We start from the raw sequence: 15,509 nt of genomic DNA on the forward strand, positions 1-15,509 counted from the left end.
AACTTATTATCCCTGTCTCAACTTCCACCGTGGAGCCAGCTGCTCTCTATGGTTCCCAATTAACCCCAGGCACCCGTCAAACACTCCAATTAAGGCCTCCTCCTCATGAGTTTATTTGCCGACCTGGCTGGGTGAAAATGGCACGCAGAGCTGAGTGAGCGAGCCGGCAAGTGTTGAGCGTGTTTGCTTAGCAGTGGCGTTGCAGTTCTCGAATTTATTTGAGATGGCATCGTGAACAGATGAAACGGGTAAACACACCCARATGTTTAGCTTGGCCTGAGGGGACTGCCTGTAATGATGGTCTTGCACTTTTCTTCCCTTGTTAGGAATTTTAGGRGGTGGAGGCTATTTTGTGATTGTACTTTTTGGAGTTTATGTTTTTTTTAAAAATCTTTTTCACCCAGCAACATTGTTATTGCATCTTTATGGTGTTGTATCCCCACGGTGTGGTATTTTCTTGAGTTGAGGTAGACCAATTGATGTTTTTTGGCCAGTTTCTTTGGTCAGCTTGTGCTCTTTCACTATTAGAGGTGAAAATCTAATGTGAGGATATTAGATGATCAAGTATTAGAAGATGTTGAATCACTGTCAAAGCTTAGAGACTGTAGAATGGTATAAGGAGCACATTTACATACTAAGTATTTGTTTGTCTATTGTACCTGGTACAAAAGGGCAAAACTCCATAAACTAATTAAAATATGTTCAGAAGATATATTTGTCTTAAATGCTTTCTTGTATTTTCTTGTAGCAGTATGTTTTTGCATACGGAGGTAGCCTGGTTGTACTGTTCAGTAACTTGGAAAAATAGTTAAAAATAAGTAAAAAAGTGAAGATCTTTGCAAAATTGCACTGCACATAACATTTTATTTACCAAGGAAATGTAAGACTTTAAAGTAATCTTTTCAAAACAAATCTTTTTGTTAGAATGTTACTTTGGGAAAGAAAATATGGATAATTTTGTACCTGTAAGGATGTGAACAATCTGTTTTGACTCCTCACCCCAGGGTTAAATTACTAAATCACATGCAATTGCATTTTAAAATCTATGAGATCGTTATGTTTAATGATAAGCTTAAAGGCTAAATCCTAACAAATCAGCTTTATAATTTGACCAACAGCTCTATTTTTTAAAGACCAGCAATGCAAATAGCCAATAAAAAACCCAGTTAATTTCTGGTCTTAAGTTTGCTTTAGTTGTAGGTCTCCTTTTTGTCATGCTGAAAAATTTCTTCTAAATTCAACCCTTTCACAAGCTGAAAAATGCAACTGTGTTTTTTGTTTCTGATGAGCAACAGTGTGTGTGTGTGTGTGTGTGTGTGTGTGTGTTCATGTGTAGGAGTGTTGCTGTAGGTGGGATGCAGGTTTGGCAGCACTTCCCAGTCCTCTGAGACCGCTTGCGTGTGTGAAGCCTTTTCGAAGCCCATGCAGAAGAATGGGGGGGCTCTGCGGCTGATATGAAAGTGAAGGTAGAGACTTGTCTCCCCTACGCCGCTGTGGGGAGAGCCGTCAGGGAGCTGGAAGTCTCTAGGACTCCCTCTGAGCTCCCGCTGTCTTTGATCTCACTCCTCCGCTGCGCTATACTCCATACTACTCCACAGAACACACTCACCTGCTGTCAATCCGGCAAACACACAGTCAGACTTCACACAGATGAGACTCTTTACTCCACTTACAGACCAGCCCAAGGTTCAGCACTCCTATACAGCGTGACATAAAGCTTTTCCTGAACAACTTTTGAGGGAAAAACTTTGAAAATTTGCAACTGCAAGAAAAGTAGAGACAGAGACTGATCATTTATAGCATGGAAATGGTTGATTAAAATCAAAACAACGCATCATTTTTAATGTAAAAAGTTTGGTGAGCACTTTCAGCATTTTTGTTTAACAAGACATTATAATTACCAATAAATAATGCAGAACTTTAGTTTTGTTGGTTTGAGACCAGTCGAGTAAACACAGTATGGACTTTTTGAGTATCCTCCCGCTTGTCTTTCTCTGACGTATTAAATTATGACCGGTTGAACCTATCCTAAATTATTTTTTCGTGCCTGATAAGAGGAAACAGATAAACTAAAACCATCCATTTCTGCATCTCTGGAATGTATGACCTGGCTGTACCCTTTTGGATCTTTTCCCATCCACACAGGAAGTCCAATATTAAAGCAATGCCCCTTCATCCCCCCCTTCAAACACCACTCTTTTTTCTCTTCCCTGTATTCCTCTGACTGACTGTGGCGTGTTTCAGGACAGCTACGTTCAGCATTCCTTTATACTCCATTTTATTTGCCCTCCTATCCCAATTTTTTTAAACCCCCCCCCCCCCCCCCCCCGTTTACGTCCGTTTTTATCACGCGAGAACCAAACACCAAGACAACTTCATCTCATCCAATTTTCACCCCTTTAATTYGGTTTAAATGGCATAGCTGCAAGGGCCGGGCCGGGAATTAATAAGAGCCAATAAAGCTCGCCGCTAGGGCATCGAGGCCAGTCTTTAAGTAAACATTATGACTTCTTGAGGGGGGATTCAGGGGCAGCACTTGATGAATTGTGGCGGAGCTTGGGAAGGGCTAATTTCTCACTTAGCCGTCCTGATGGGGCGAGCTAATAGGCCTTGCTTTGCCTGGCTGATTGTCTGCTGGCTTTATTATTGTGCATTATCGCGCTGCCCCCTGGCTGTTTTCAGCGCTCGGCCCCGGAGACGCCGGAGCCTGTCATTAATCACGTAGGGGCACTGACTCATTCTGCTTCAACACTTATTCCAGTGACACAGTAGAATGAAGGGACGGGAAACCGATAGAGAGAAGGAGGGAAAAGCAAAGATAGTGAGCACAAATAAGAAACTGAATTGAGAGGGGGGAAAAGTAGGCAGGGCAGTTTCACAAAACCGTGTAACCTGTAGCTGTACCGCCTCCGGATGGTGTTCAGAAAAAAAAAAAACATCTCAGCTCTGTCTTATGTGTCTGAGGCACAGAGAATAAGAGCAGTGTATTCCTCAGTCTCCTGGGCGAAGCAGAAGACTTTTTGTCAGCCCTACCTGCTGCCACTACATTTACACAGGACCATCCATCTGCTTGATCCCTTTCTGGGTACACGTGTGAGAAGTAGGAGGCAGAGAGAAATATGTGTGCATGGATGAAGTGTTCATCACTACGGGAATTTCTCTTTTCCTGCTCATCCCCTCCCTTGGGTTCCTTCTCCTATTTATCTTCAGCTTGCAGTGATTGCACTTAGAGAAAGGTGTATAGAGAGGCTGATACTGCTATACACACCGTGCCGTTTTTACACACACACACACACACACACACACACACACACACACACACACACACACACACACACACACATGCGTTACACAGGAATCGTGCTTTCAAGCAACGCAGCCCACGGTGTAACATGTACTCTTTTGCTCCGCGAGAGCGGCAAAGGATGTCGCTGTCATGCTCGTGGTTGTGGCATCGTTCAGAGCGCCTTCGAAAAGCCTCGCGCGAAGAATGCCTCCACAAACACAGAACTGTTTTCTCTGCAGTTGAGAGGCCCTGTGACAGGATACAGATCCCATTATCCTGCATCTGCCATATGCAGGGGCCACTTGAATGGAAAACTTAGCTAACAGGGGCTGCTGCTGCTGCTGCTGCAGTCGAGGCAAAACATACTCCAAGGAGTGAACTTTCAAGCAATTCTTTAGATTCATGTGTACATTAAAAGTTTTTAAAAAGTTCCCAGTGCACATTAAAAAAAAAAAAAAAAACTTTTCAAACAAATGGTTTTCTTTTTCTCGAGGACCTTTCCTAAACTTGCTGAAGTAATTGGTTGCTTTGTTTGGTTTGGCCTTCAGTTAGTGGCCGAACAAGCATCTTTTCTTTCTTCTCAAGAATCAGGCGAAGTGTCTGCTCAAACAAAGCCTCTAYGTTTTTAGCATTTGGAGAAATGGGAGCAGGCGGAAACCAATACGGCACAACTGGGCCACCGCAGCCACAGAGCTGTCGGCATTATCCGTTGTCTCAGTCGTCACAGCCCCACTTGCAATAAACAAGTGGCTCATRAACAAATGCAAAGTCAAAATATATAAATAAACAGGCTAATAAGCAAGGGGCTGTGGGGAAACGAAGCAAGAATTCCATTGTAGCGCGTGCTTTATTTGCCCTTTATCTACTGGGTAGGGAGTGCAAACAAGGCATCGTGTAAGCATTATGATTACAACGTGTGGGTTTGTTACACGGGAATGTAAGATGCACTCATCTCATTCTGCTGTGCAACGCACAGGGTCCCTCACCAGCCCCTCCAAAACATCTGAAGTGGAGAGGTCGAGGGACCTAGACGTATACGAGGATAATCTCATTAGCTGCGCTGAAAGCAACTCATGGTCTGTGTTGTTGTGCTGTTTGTCCTTGGAAAAATAATAAAAAATGCACTTCACATCTAAACAGGCTTTCTATTTTCCACAATTTTATGTGGTGTACATGCCCCAGATGTTTGCCTTTGGATCGCTGATTGTACTTTTAAATGAAGATAAATATGTCTATAAAATGTATCATTTAACATCACTTAAATTTTACTTTATTCAAATGATGATTCATTTATTCATTAGTAAATATTTCAGCCTCAACCTCAAAGAAGGCATAAAAAGTTGCTTATGGTGGGAAAATAAAGAGATGATCCGAAAACCTATGTGAAGAACTTTTTATCATTTTGCATGTGCATATGTGACATTTTTATGTGTGTGTGTGTGTGTGTGTGTATGTGTGTGTRTGTGTTTCAGGGAGTGACTAATTTCTCTTCAGTGGCCTTTATCTGAGATTTTGTGAGCTGTAGGCCAAACATTACCCTTGCATCTTGGCCCTGAACATAAATTTACCAAACATAGGAATTAAAATTTCTTTGCCTTCAACATGAAACTCCYATTAAGGAAACACTTGTTGCAGATTCCTGTAAACCATGGCTATTCAACTGGTGACCTGCGGGCCACATCTAGTCCACGAGTGACCAAACTTTGGCCCACCAATCGGTTCATTCATCTCTTCAGCCCAAACCCCTGGTTTCTGCTTTAATTACTCTAAGTTCTTTTAGKTAATCATAGATATGTTTGTGTCTACAGTAACATCAGAATCTTGGCTACAAGCTGGTAAAAACATTTCTATTAACGTCCAAGACAGTCCAAGACTACAAACTGTTGAAGATAAAACAATGAAAGTGAAAATAAAATTGTTTTAAAAATTTGGTAAGTCAGAAATGTTAAAATTGTGGAAAATATAAGGCAAAATATGTTATTTTTGTTTTTGATATTGTTTAATTATCATTACTTTTATAGGGTTCTGTATGTTGTATTATTGATTAAATGCAGCAAAAATAAACTATTTCAAAGGTAACAGATCTTTGTATTACTTGGTTTATGTACAGTATGACTTTAATTGCTGGATGTTCGGCCCCTGAGCTGTTGGCCTGCAGTTACTGTGGCCTCTGGAGAAATTTAGTTGAATAGCCCTGCTGTAAACAGATGCAAAGTCATTATGGCCATATCACTTTTTTTAAGTGCACCCCTGAAAATTTTCATTTTTTTACTAACCAGAAAGCCCTGCTTATCTGTTTGACAGAGCAAAAAAAAAAAAAAGGGAACAGTCTTTACCCATCGCAAATTAACATTAATTTGGAGATGAAAAGTAAAAGTAGTTTATCACTGGTTTACCACTAGTTGGCAAACAGCATTCGTTTGGGAGTCTAAGATTCTAATTTTTATGAGTTGCGCAGTCTTGTTGCTTGAAACTTGGACATGCTCAAAGATCTGTGCAACAAATTCTCTCAAAATAGTCAAAGAGTTGTTGAGGACATCTTGAACCGTACAGCGCTGGTAGAGGTGAGTGGAACTCTCGAGCTGCATTATGTACCTTCAGGGGAAATGGTGAAATGGGATTCAACTTTGGTGCAATCTGAGCACAGCATCGTAATTTTTTTCGGTGAATAGTGAACTGGAGTTATCGAATTCCAAACTCGCCTGTTTGCTCTTTGTCCTCCGGGGTCAAAGGGGAAGCCAAGAGTGCGGTGTCAAAGACAAAACTTCAAGTATGTGGTTTCTGTAAAAGAAAGTTTGAGGAAAAACCCTTTGCCGGGATTTCAAACTCAGCAAACACGTCCTCTGTCATCTTAAGTAGCCACATCCCCTCACATTTCACCCAACGCAAACACATGCAAAGCAAGCACTTTGTGTTTTAATGCTAGCTCCAGCTAATCTTGCTGAGGGGCTTTGACTCTTCCTCCTCCTTTTCCCTCTTCGCCCCTCAGTGTTTTAGTCATTCCAGCTGTGAAGCAGCCCTTAATATTGTTGGCATAGCTGCAAATTGTGCAAAACACACATTAGGCACACAGGGAAACATGTGCCGGCATGCAGGGGCACAGTGAGGTGCACGCAGATGCATGCATGCATACATAAACACACTCACTCACTCACTCCTCCCTTTCCTCCATTCATTTTGTCCCTTATCCCACTTTTGCCCACAATCTCCCTCAATCGTCTACATCTCCCATCTCTCCCCTCCCCTTTAACTCGCTGCGCTGCGATGCGTTTGTGCAGCGTTGATAAGCCTAAGATAGCAGATCTCGGTGGTCGCTGATGTAATGATGATGAATGCTGCAGTGCTGCCAGTCTCCCCCCTCAGGGGGCCCTCGACACTGAGCAGTCGCCCTAATGAAATGAACACAAATACAGTACCCCCGTTTGTGAGAGAGGGGCTTGCCAAATCTAAGGAGACACTTCAAGAGTTCATGGTAGAAATGTCCAGCAGATTCTGAGTGAGTTTGTGCCTTAAAACAAAGCTTAAAGCAGCTAAAACAGTCATTATTTCTTTGATATCATTAAGTCTTGTTTAAACTTGCATGAAGAAAGGCAAAAGTTTATTTTTACGTTTCCCTTTGATGTCTACAATTTGCAGATGACTTTCAACTCAGTGCCTTTGTCACAAAGGCGTGTAATTTATGTTAAATTGATTTGCTTAATGTGCTTAAAAAATAAGATTTTTTCATATTTTCTGAGGGAACAGTCTAAATTGTGGTGTTTAAACCTGTTTAATCGGCTCCCTTGTCTGTGTGGAAGGATTACAGTGAAACGTATAAAGATACACTCTCTTTTACTTCTTTAAGTTGTTTGATAGGTATTAAATACATAAAACATTTATATGTTGTTAAAACTCTATTATAAAATTGTAGGTTATTTTGCTGTTTGCTGTTATTTGATCTTAGTGGTGAAGACCCTAAGGGTCAAGTAAAAGTGGTTTAATTCTTTAGGGAAGAATAAGACTTCTTTYGTGCATTAAAGTCTTGAAAATGCAGATAGGAGGGTTTTTGTGTTGGTAAATTTTGATGAATTTGGACAGTACAAAAATGAGCAACCAGACAGATGCAAACAGAGACAGGAACATCTGCAGAATTGGGTGTGGGCGTCCGGGTCAGAGGGATTATGGGTGAAAAGGTCCAGCTTTTAATTGCTGCTTTGGAACTGTGGCCTGCCTTGTGGAGCACAAAAGGCCCATCAGACAYGCTTCAATAGCTTGGACTCCTGAATGTTTGCCTGACCGGTGGAATGCCCCGCTTTCTCCTACTCACCCCCTCTTCAATTCAAATCCATTCCTGACCATTGAATTTATGCTTTTTTTMCCCTCTGACCTGTCTCACCTGGGGGGCTATAAGAAGCCATTCATACATGTACACGTGTTCAAACACAAAGCAAATCTTAAAGTACGGCAATAGTCTGGTCATTATTAAAGAGATATTCTGTCATATAGTTATTAATAGTATCAGCCATGATATCAGTCATAKAGCATGATGCTGAAGATTTTGTCCAGGTTAATCTAATGACTAGCTAAACATGGGCTTGTCTTTTAGACTTTAGACCAGTGTTTTTCAACCCTGGTCCTCAAGGCACACTGTCCTGCATGTTTTAGATGTTTTCCTGCTTCAACACAGCTGATTTCCATTGCTAACTGATTAAGAGGCTTTTGTTGAGCTGCAATCATTATGAATCAGGTGTGTTAAAGCAGGGAAATTCTAAAACACGCAGGGGAGTGTGCCTTGAGGACCAGTGTTGGGAAACACTGCTTTNAAGAATGATTATTGTTGTTAGCAGACCTTGTTCTGACTTTAATCATTCTGTCTGCAGATGAACAGCATGTCAGGAAAATCTAGGTCATTAAAGGATGTCATGTATTACTTGCTTAAACATAAAGTATTATTTCTACCACAAGATGTTTTCCTGCTTCAACACAGCTGATTTCCATTGTTAAGAGGCTTTTGTTGAACTGCAATCATTATGAATCAGGTGTGTTAAAGCAGGGAAATTCTAAAACACGCAGGGGAGTGTGCCTTGAGGACCAGTGTTGGGAAACACTGCTTTAGACTGTGATATGCCACATACATCTGCATAGAATGGTGTATGCTCAGCACACATACATTTGCATAGGGTTGGGGATGTTTGGTTGAAAAAAGCAGCACTAAACTAAACAAAAGGTGTTGTGCAAAAGTTTAGAGGTTTAATATTATGTATTGTTTTTTATACAGGTATGTCATTTTTGAGAAAGAACAGTTTTATAAGCCTAAATAACTATCAACAATAGCCCTCGTTTGGCTTAGTCAAGCATGTAGAAAGACTTTTGCCCTTTTTTTTTATACGCCACGCTCTATGACTGATTTCACAGTTAAGATACTGGCTGTTGTTAACTATTAAAAAAAAACATCACTCACAAACTCACAGACTATCCCTTTAGGTTTTGTTGTTTACACTATTTCCTACCTTATGAAATGGGGTTCTTTGGAARGCTAATAAAACATTAATTAGAGATTTTAAAATAAAACAACAGAAACCCACTGGTTTAYGCCCCACTCAGTTTAGCTGAGACCATTCAAAGAGCCATCTATAACAGGGAAATACTTACTCTTTATAGCCTCTCTATAAAAACTCTCTCTAAAAGATATGAACTCTCCTTTTAATTCCAGCTAACAGAATGTGTTACGGACAGTTTTAAAGAGTTAAAAGTACAAGGACAGGGAAGAATAAATAGCACCTAGGTCCACTCGATCATGCAGGAGCCGACAAATGGACCTGCATACTCACATGCAACACAAGCATTTGGACAATTTCCTGCATAAAAAGCAGAGAAATGAAAGCAGCCACTTTATCRAACACATGCAGAAGTGATTAAAGATGGTATCTGTGCAAGCAGAACAAAAAATGTCTTTGGTTGGGTACGATTGCTACATATGTATTCATGCGGGAGTGATTAGAGGACAAGTTCTTGTTTAATTCTCTTTTGATTGGTTGGGTTGTAATTGCACTGTGTTCCCCCCTCCACCTCTTTTCTCTCTCTCTCTCTCTTTTGTAAGCAATTGCTTACAGATGTTGTTGTCGGGTCAGAACGGATGACAGACTGTGGTTTTTCAGGGGGTTGGGAAAAAACAAACAAAGCGCACAGTGTTTGTCTGAAGTTTACCCCTCAACACTTCCCCCTTGCCTTCCTTCCTTTGGGAGTTGGTAAAAAAACCTCACCCCCCCACCCTCCCTCTAGTCTCTGCCGCAGTATTTCTTTTTGCATTCAAGCTAACTTTACCGCCTTTGTATCTGTGCATGTTTATGGAGTGGAGTGCAAAATAAATAGTACAGCTGGGTAATTAGCTGGGTTTTAATGTAAGGAGAATGCTTGTCAGACTAAATATTTCCACTGGTTTTCCATGAATTATGGAGTCTGTCCTGTATTTTGTGCTGTATGTCCTGTACTTTGAGTAAATGAGTGGTTGTGTTGGATCACCAGCCGTAATCAGAGGACCTACATAACCTAGATAGATTTGCGCTCGTAGACGGCCTCTGAGGTGCTGAACTGAGCAACATGTCTGCCAGACTTTTGGCTGAACCCCTTCTAAACCCACAGACAGCATTAACTTGAACCACCTTTATTCTTTGAAAGAAAAATTGCCCGGCACCATGATATTCCCAAAGGGGCCTTCAAACAAGTCTTGTTTTTTCAGGACTGTGAGTGTTTCTCTCTCTCTGTGGTATCCCCTTAAGGTTTCTCCTTTCTCTCTTGAAAAAAAAAAAAAAAGAAACGAGTACTCGAACGGGATTATCAGTATATCCACAAGCTGCCTTTTCGTTTATTCTGAGATATAAAACCTTGTCAGGATGTCCTGCCTTACACTCTTCATTGAGCTGTTGTTTTCTGCACTATAAGTCAAAAAGTTTCGTTAAAAAATGAAGACAAGCTAAGTTTTAGTTATTTGACTGCGATTAGAGCTGGAGGAGCTCAGTGTCACGACAGGCAGATCTGAGCCCAGCAGGTTTGAGTTAAAATAAATCAGGGTGAGCTGCTGGATTGACCTGTGCTCTGCTTTGGGCATCATGAAAAAAGGGAGGACTGGATATGAAGTTTTCCACTGCACTGATGCACAACAGAACCCTTGTCTTGAAGCACTTTATTGATAAACTGTTTTACTTTGAGTTTATCAGATAAGCCCTTTAAAATGAACGTAATAAAATATAACACACAGTCTAAATGGATTTATTTGGTGTCGGAACAAGAGTGGCAAAACTGTTTCAGAACGTACGTTCATTCTGTACACATGTTGGAAAACTACACATTTAGTATGTTGGTACTCAGAAATCTACTCAACTGTGTGCAAAACTCTCAGCAGACGCCATGAACAATTTGGTGTCACCGTGGACCTTTTTTGCTGACTTGATTTTCATGTGCACTTGTGCAGCATACCCCTCTCTGCAGATACTGGGATATGTTCCTCCAGGTGCAACCTATAATAGGAACATGTCTGTTTCCCTGGTGGGCCAACGTTATCAGTGTGTGCGTGTTTGCTAATTGGTACCGCTATCTTTTTAATGCATCGAGAGGTTTTTGTCTCTGCATGCACAAGATGTTGGGACCTTTTTTTTCCTTACACGCTCTTCTTGTATCCATACTATTTTCTTTGAGTCAGCTGCACTTTGAGGTCCACAGGTGGCGATAATGTGCTGGTTTGATAACCCAAAAGAGCAGAAGAAAACAACTTCAAGTGATTTCTCAGCAGGAATTTGATGCATTTTTTTTGTTTTCTCTATTCCTTGAGTGATAAATTGCCCCAATGTTGCCAACAGTGAACACTCCTTGTTATTTCTTTTACTACTCATGGTTTTATTCACTTGTTTGGTGCCACCTTATGATTGCCGCACGTTCATTGTCAGCTCCTACAATTTTTGTGGTCACAAAATCTAGGCTGCACATGGTTAACTGTAGAAATACTTGGCAAGCTCTCATGGACCGGTACAACTGCCAGAATTTGTCACATTACCTTGTGATTGAGAGGTCCAGGAACTAGGGTTGGGCAATATTGGCAAAAAAATTAATCACGATTAATTGTGGTATTTAGCCGATAACGATTCATTTAATGATTAATCCCCTGGACACCCTTATGTCCTGGTCACATGACCAATTTAGTGGGAAAGATTTACTTTTCATAAAAATCTGTTCCAAACTGTGTCGAAATTACAAACTTCAGGCTATACATCAAATTTTAAATTGTGTTGATAGATAAATAAATTACAGAACTTTTTTTTTAATGTTTGTCATATTTGAAGCAGAGAGGAGCACTGAGCCGACTCTGCCTGGTGGCATTAATCGTATAAATCGTCAAGTGCCAAAAAATAATCGATTAATGTTTTTCTGACAATTAATTGCACACGATACGAGTATGCTCAACCCTACCAGGAACTTTAAATCCAACCTTATAGTGGGCAGCACTGGTAGCTGCAGAGTTTCTGTGAACTGAAGAAAGTGTGATGGGGCTGAAAGCTGTGCGTTCTCAAAGAATATACCGTTCAGAGCCTCTTTTAAATCAAAACAAATATGCTAATTGATCTTGTGGTGCTTCTTTCTTTTTCAACAGTTGCCCAGTCTCCATGAGGTCTTAAGGAATGAGCAGTCACTATGGAGACCCAGTCCCAGGCCAGTTCTGCAGCTGAGAAGAAGAAGAGGGTAGAGACCATTGTTGCTACAAAAGGCTCATCTGCACGCACTGATATTAGTGAGAAAGCAGTGGCCTCCAGTACAACCTCAAATGGTAAATATTGCCTGTTACTGTATACTGGAACTCTGTGGTTCATGTTCACATTACTCAAAYGATCAAGAACACATGTGGGTTTGTAGAAACTCGTTCACTTATCAGCTTAATTGTTGAATAAGATGCTCCTATCACTCTATGCAGATGATATTTAGATGATCTTATACAGAAATATCAATATGGAAACAGGATGCAGGGATGACTTGTAAACATATAATACAAAAATACAGAAGCAAAGCTAACAGAAATGCAAATAAATACACATTACACTCAAGTATATACAATTTAAAGGAAAACTAACTTTGAACTGTCTCTTCTAACCTTTTCTTTGTCAAAATCTTTATTTTATGTGAGTTTTAATCGTTAGAAGTAAATGTTTGACACTATAAATTAGGGATGCACCGATATGAAAATTTCAGCCGATATCGATACAATTATTGCTGTAATGGCCGATAACCGATATTTACCATATTATACAAACATATAATTTATATTATACATATACGCACAAACACACTTGGGTCTTTTTTTGATATGGTAAATAAATGACCAGATCTCTGACATGGCTCTCTGCTTCAGTTATTCCTGGCTGTGCAGCATCAATATCACTATTATGATCAAACAGATGCCAATCAACCAACTGTCTCCCCTCCCAAAACAAACAAACAAAAAAACAAAAAAAAACAAAAACAAAGCTTTAAAGTGGGAAATCAATATTGGATGTTAGTAATATCGGCTCAGTTTTATACCAATATTCTAAAAAATGACCAATATCGGCCGATACCAATATTAATGCTGATATATCGTGCATCTCTACTATAAATTATACACCAGTTTTCAGTAAACTGTGTAGGAGCAAATTAACTAGAAGTATTCATATGTGGGTGCAACAAACAGGAAAATGTGCTGTTTACTTCATTATTTAAAGCATTTCAGCATCGAAGAGTGTTGACCATGTTCTTTAGTTGGCCATGAAATGGAGTAAAACTCATTTGGAAAATGTGTTTTTGGCTTTGTGTGTGTTACTGCTTCCTAAAACAAGTAACTTTGCTTCAAAATACACTTGGACCAATGCAGTACTCCCAAATATGCACAAAAAAGTTCATGTCAACATACCATTTAATTTTTTTTCAAGCAGTGCTTGGTCTTTTATTTGTTCAGAGTTCGTCTTGACCTCATATTTGTTGGCCAACTCATCAAAACCATGATTAAGAAGTGTACACTCTCAGAGATTCTTGCACAATTCTCATGAATTTACACGGGTCTCATACAACACTCACTGGTAGCAACTCTGGCATGTTTACACAGCAACGTCTTCAACACATGCCATTAAAAGTGGTGCAGAGCTCGCGGTTCATTAAGTGTGTCATCGTTCGGCTTTTTCATTTTCAAATCTTTGGCTGGGAAGAGAAAGTATTAGATGACATTTTTTCCCTCGTTGTTTTTCTGGAAAGCCTTGGAAAGTCATAACATAACGAGAGTTGAGATCACCACATCTTAAGCTGCAGCTGTGCTCATTAGCTGTGAGAGGATTTGGACGGTTTTGGATGTGGAGAATTTGCTCGAAGAGCCGGGGCTGGTGGCTTGACGGAGTGTTTTCTGACTCTGCCGATGCCAAATGCCATCATCCCATGTGTGAATGGGAACGAAACGACCCGGGAAAGGGGTAAATAAGTTGCTCTGGCTCGGCCTCCAGATGGGAGTTATCACAGGAAGTGGGTAAGGTAATGCATCCTGAAGCATCTTGGGAAAACGCTCGCTCTTACTCATTCCCAGATGGCCAGCACGGCTTTATTCATTAAAGGTACGGCAAGGAAGAAAAGTTAGTTGTGGAAAAAGCATGGATGTAATTTGGCTCTGTGATTGTGGATTTTTCTTCATAATGTCCTTGTAATTACGCCTTCGAACAGCACATGGTCTGTCTTGAAAACCTTGCTGAGGGGTGCACTATGATGCCACACTCGCAAATACTACATTAGTCCTTTAGCAGTTGTAGACTTCACTTGATAAGAAGTAAAATAAAAAAACGTAGCCTTTTTTAGMTCTTAATCTCTGTCTTGGAATCATAATATTGCTTACACATTCTTTGTGTGGTTATAATTATAGGGCATTCTCAGTTCGCCCCCAGAACTCTTAACCTTTTATCAGGTGTAACCCTACACTCGCCTCAACGTTAACCCTTGTAGCCCCGGTCCTGCCGCTTCCATCCAAACAAAAGGTAATTGTGAGCAGCTGTGGAGCCCCCCACGACTGACTTTTTTTTAAAGAAAAGGTCTTGCAAAAATACTTCCTGCCGTGAAGCGGCGCACCATGGCCAAGCGATTTGATAAGATGTGAAAAATCGAAAAAAAAAATTAAGAAGGGCAGGTGATGTGATGGATGTTTCGCTTGCTCTTTCAAAACAAACCAAGAACTAAGATTCATTCACTCTATTTTCTCTGCTTTACCTTCTTTATCCCCAACGTAGTTTTGTCTCAGCCTGTCACAATRAGACATTTTGCTGGACGATAAATTGTTGCGATAAAWARTAATATTGTTTGGAGACCATTTTAAACTAATATAATGATCAACAGCTACTGAAGCTGTAAAATCACTTCCCGCAGAAACTTGRGAAACTTACGGAAGTTTATGCAATTTACGTGAAGTTACGGACGGACTGGGAGCAGAGTTTGTGATAAAMAACACAAMAACTACTGAAGCTGTRACATCGTTACACACCTCTATCCAAGCTGGCACAATTTATTCTGGCTTCATAAAATAATTKCGGTTAMCCTCATGCYGCTTGCGAAGGGTACGAAAAAAAAACAACAACTCATGCTGAACCCAAAAATGGGCACGGTGCCCTGAGGGCGTCCTGAGGCGTCGCCAGCTGAAAGAAGGCGTCGGACAACCGAAGACGCTCCTTTAGCTAAATGCCTGTTCACGAGGCTCTCATGCTACAGAGGTYACGAAACCATGCGCCAGGAAAATACCCGACGAGAGAGTTCACTCCGCCCTACGCTAAGGAGTAGAAAAAGAAAACAAAAATGATCTACCTTTTTTTAATTTATCGTACGATTATTTGATTTATAGCTAATCACAACAGGCCTAGTTTTGTCCGAGTTGAGTAACTATTGAGTCTGGATGCAGAGTTCTCGCATGTTGAACTAAACGTTGGCTTCATCTGGTGTGCCATTCATCTCTGTGCCCCCTAAACTCCAAAGTGACGGCTCAAAAGGGCCATTTGAGTTGTGACAATGCTAGGATTGGTGCTCTAGGAGAAATTTTGGGTGAGTTGGTGGGAAGGGGGAGGGGGGGCAGTGTTGCTATCCTCCTCAATCCTCATCATTCAGCAGGCAGGTGGAACACAAAGTCCCCTAATTCTTTTGTTGACTTCTGTGATTTCAAATAATAATAATAATAATAATAATAATAATAATAATAATA

The 15,509-nt window shown here is 40.6% G+C and overlaps 1 protein-coding gene across 1 annotated transcript in view; it reads left to right on the forward strand.

The window, feature by feature from the left end:
• Window positions 1–1,336: 1,336 nt before the first annotated feature.
• LOC106517492 (transcriptional activator GLI3) overlaps window positions 1,337–15,509 on the forward strand; it is a gene marked incomplete at its 3' end in the record, with an annotated part of 48,153 nt that continues 33,980 nt past the window's right edge. Inside the window, 2 exon segments of the mRNA XM_014008365.1 lie at window positions 1,337–1,466; window positions 11,910–12,083. Of these exon segments, the coding sequence (XP_013863819.1) occupies window positions 11,951–12,083 (133 nt within the window).

Source organism: Austrofundulus limnaeus, unplaced genomic scaffold (genome assembly GCF_001266775.1).
Source record: "Austrofundulus limnaeus strain Quisiro unplaced genomic scaffold, Austrofundulus_limnaeus-1.0 Scaffold49, whole genome shotgun sequence".
NCBI classification, from domain to species: domain Eukaryota; kingdom Metazoa; phylum Chordata; class Actinopteri; order Cyprinodontiformes; family Rivulidae; genus Austrofundulus; species Austrofundulus limnaeus.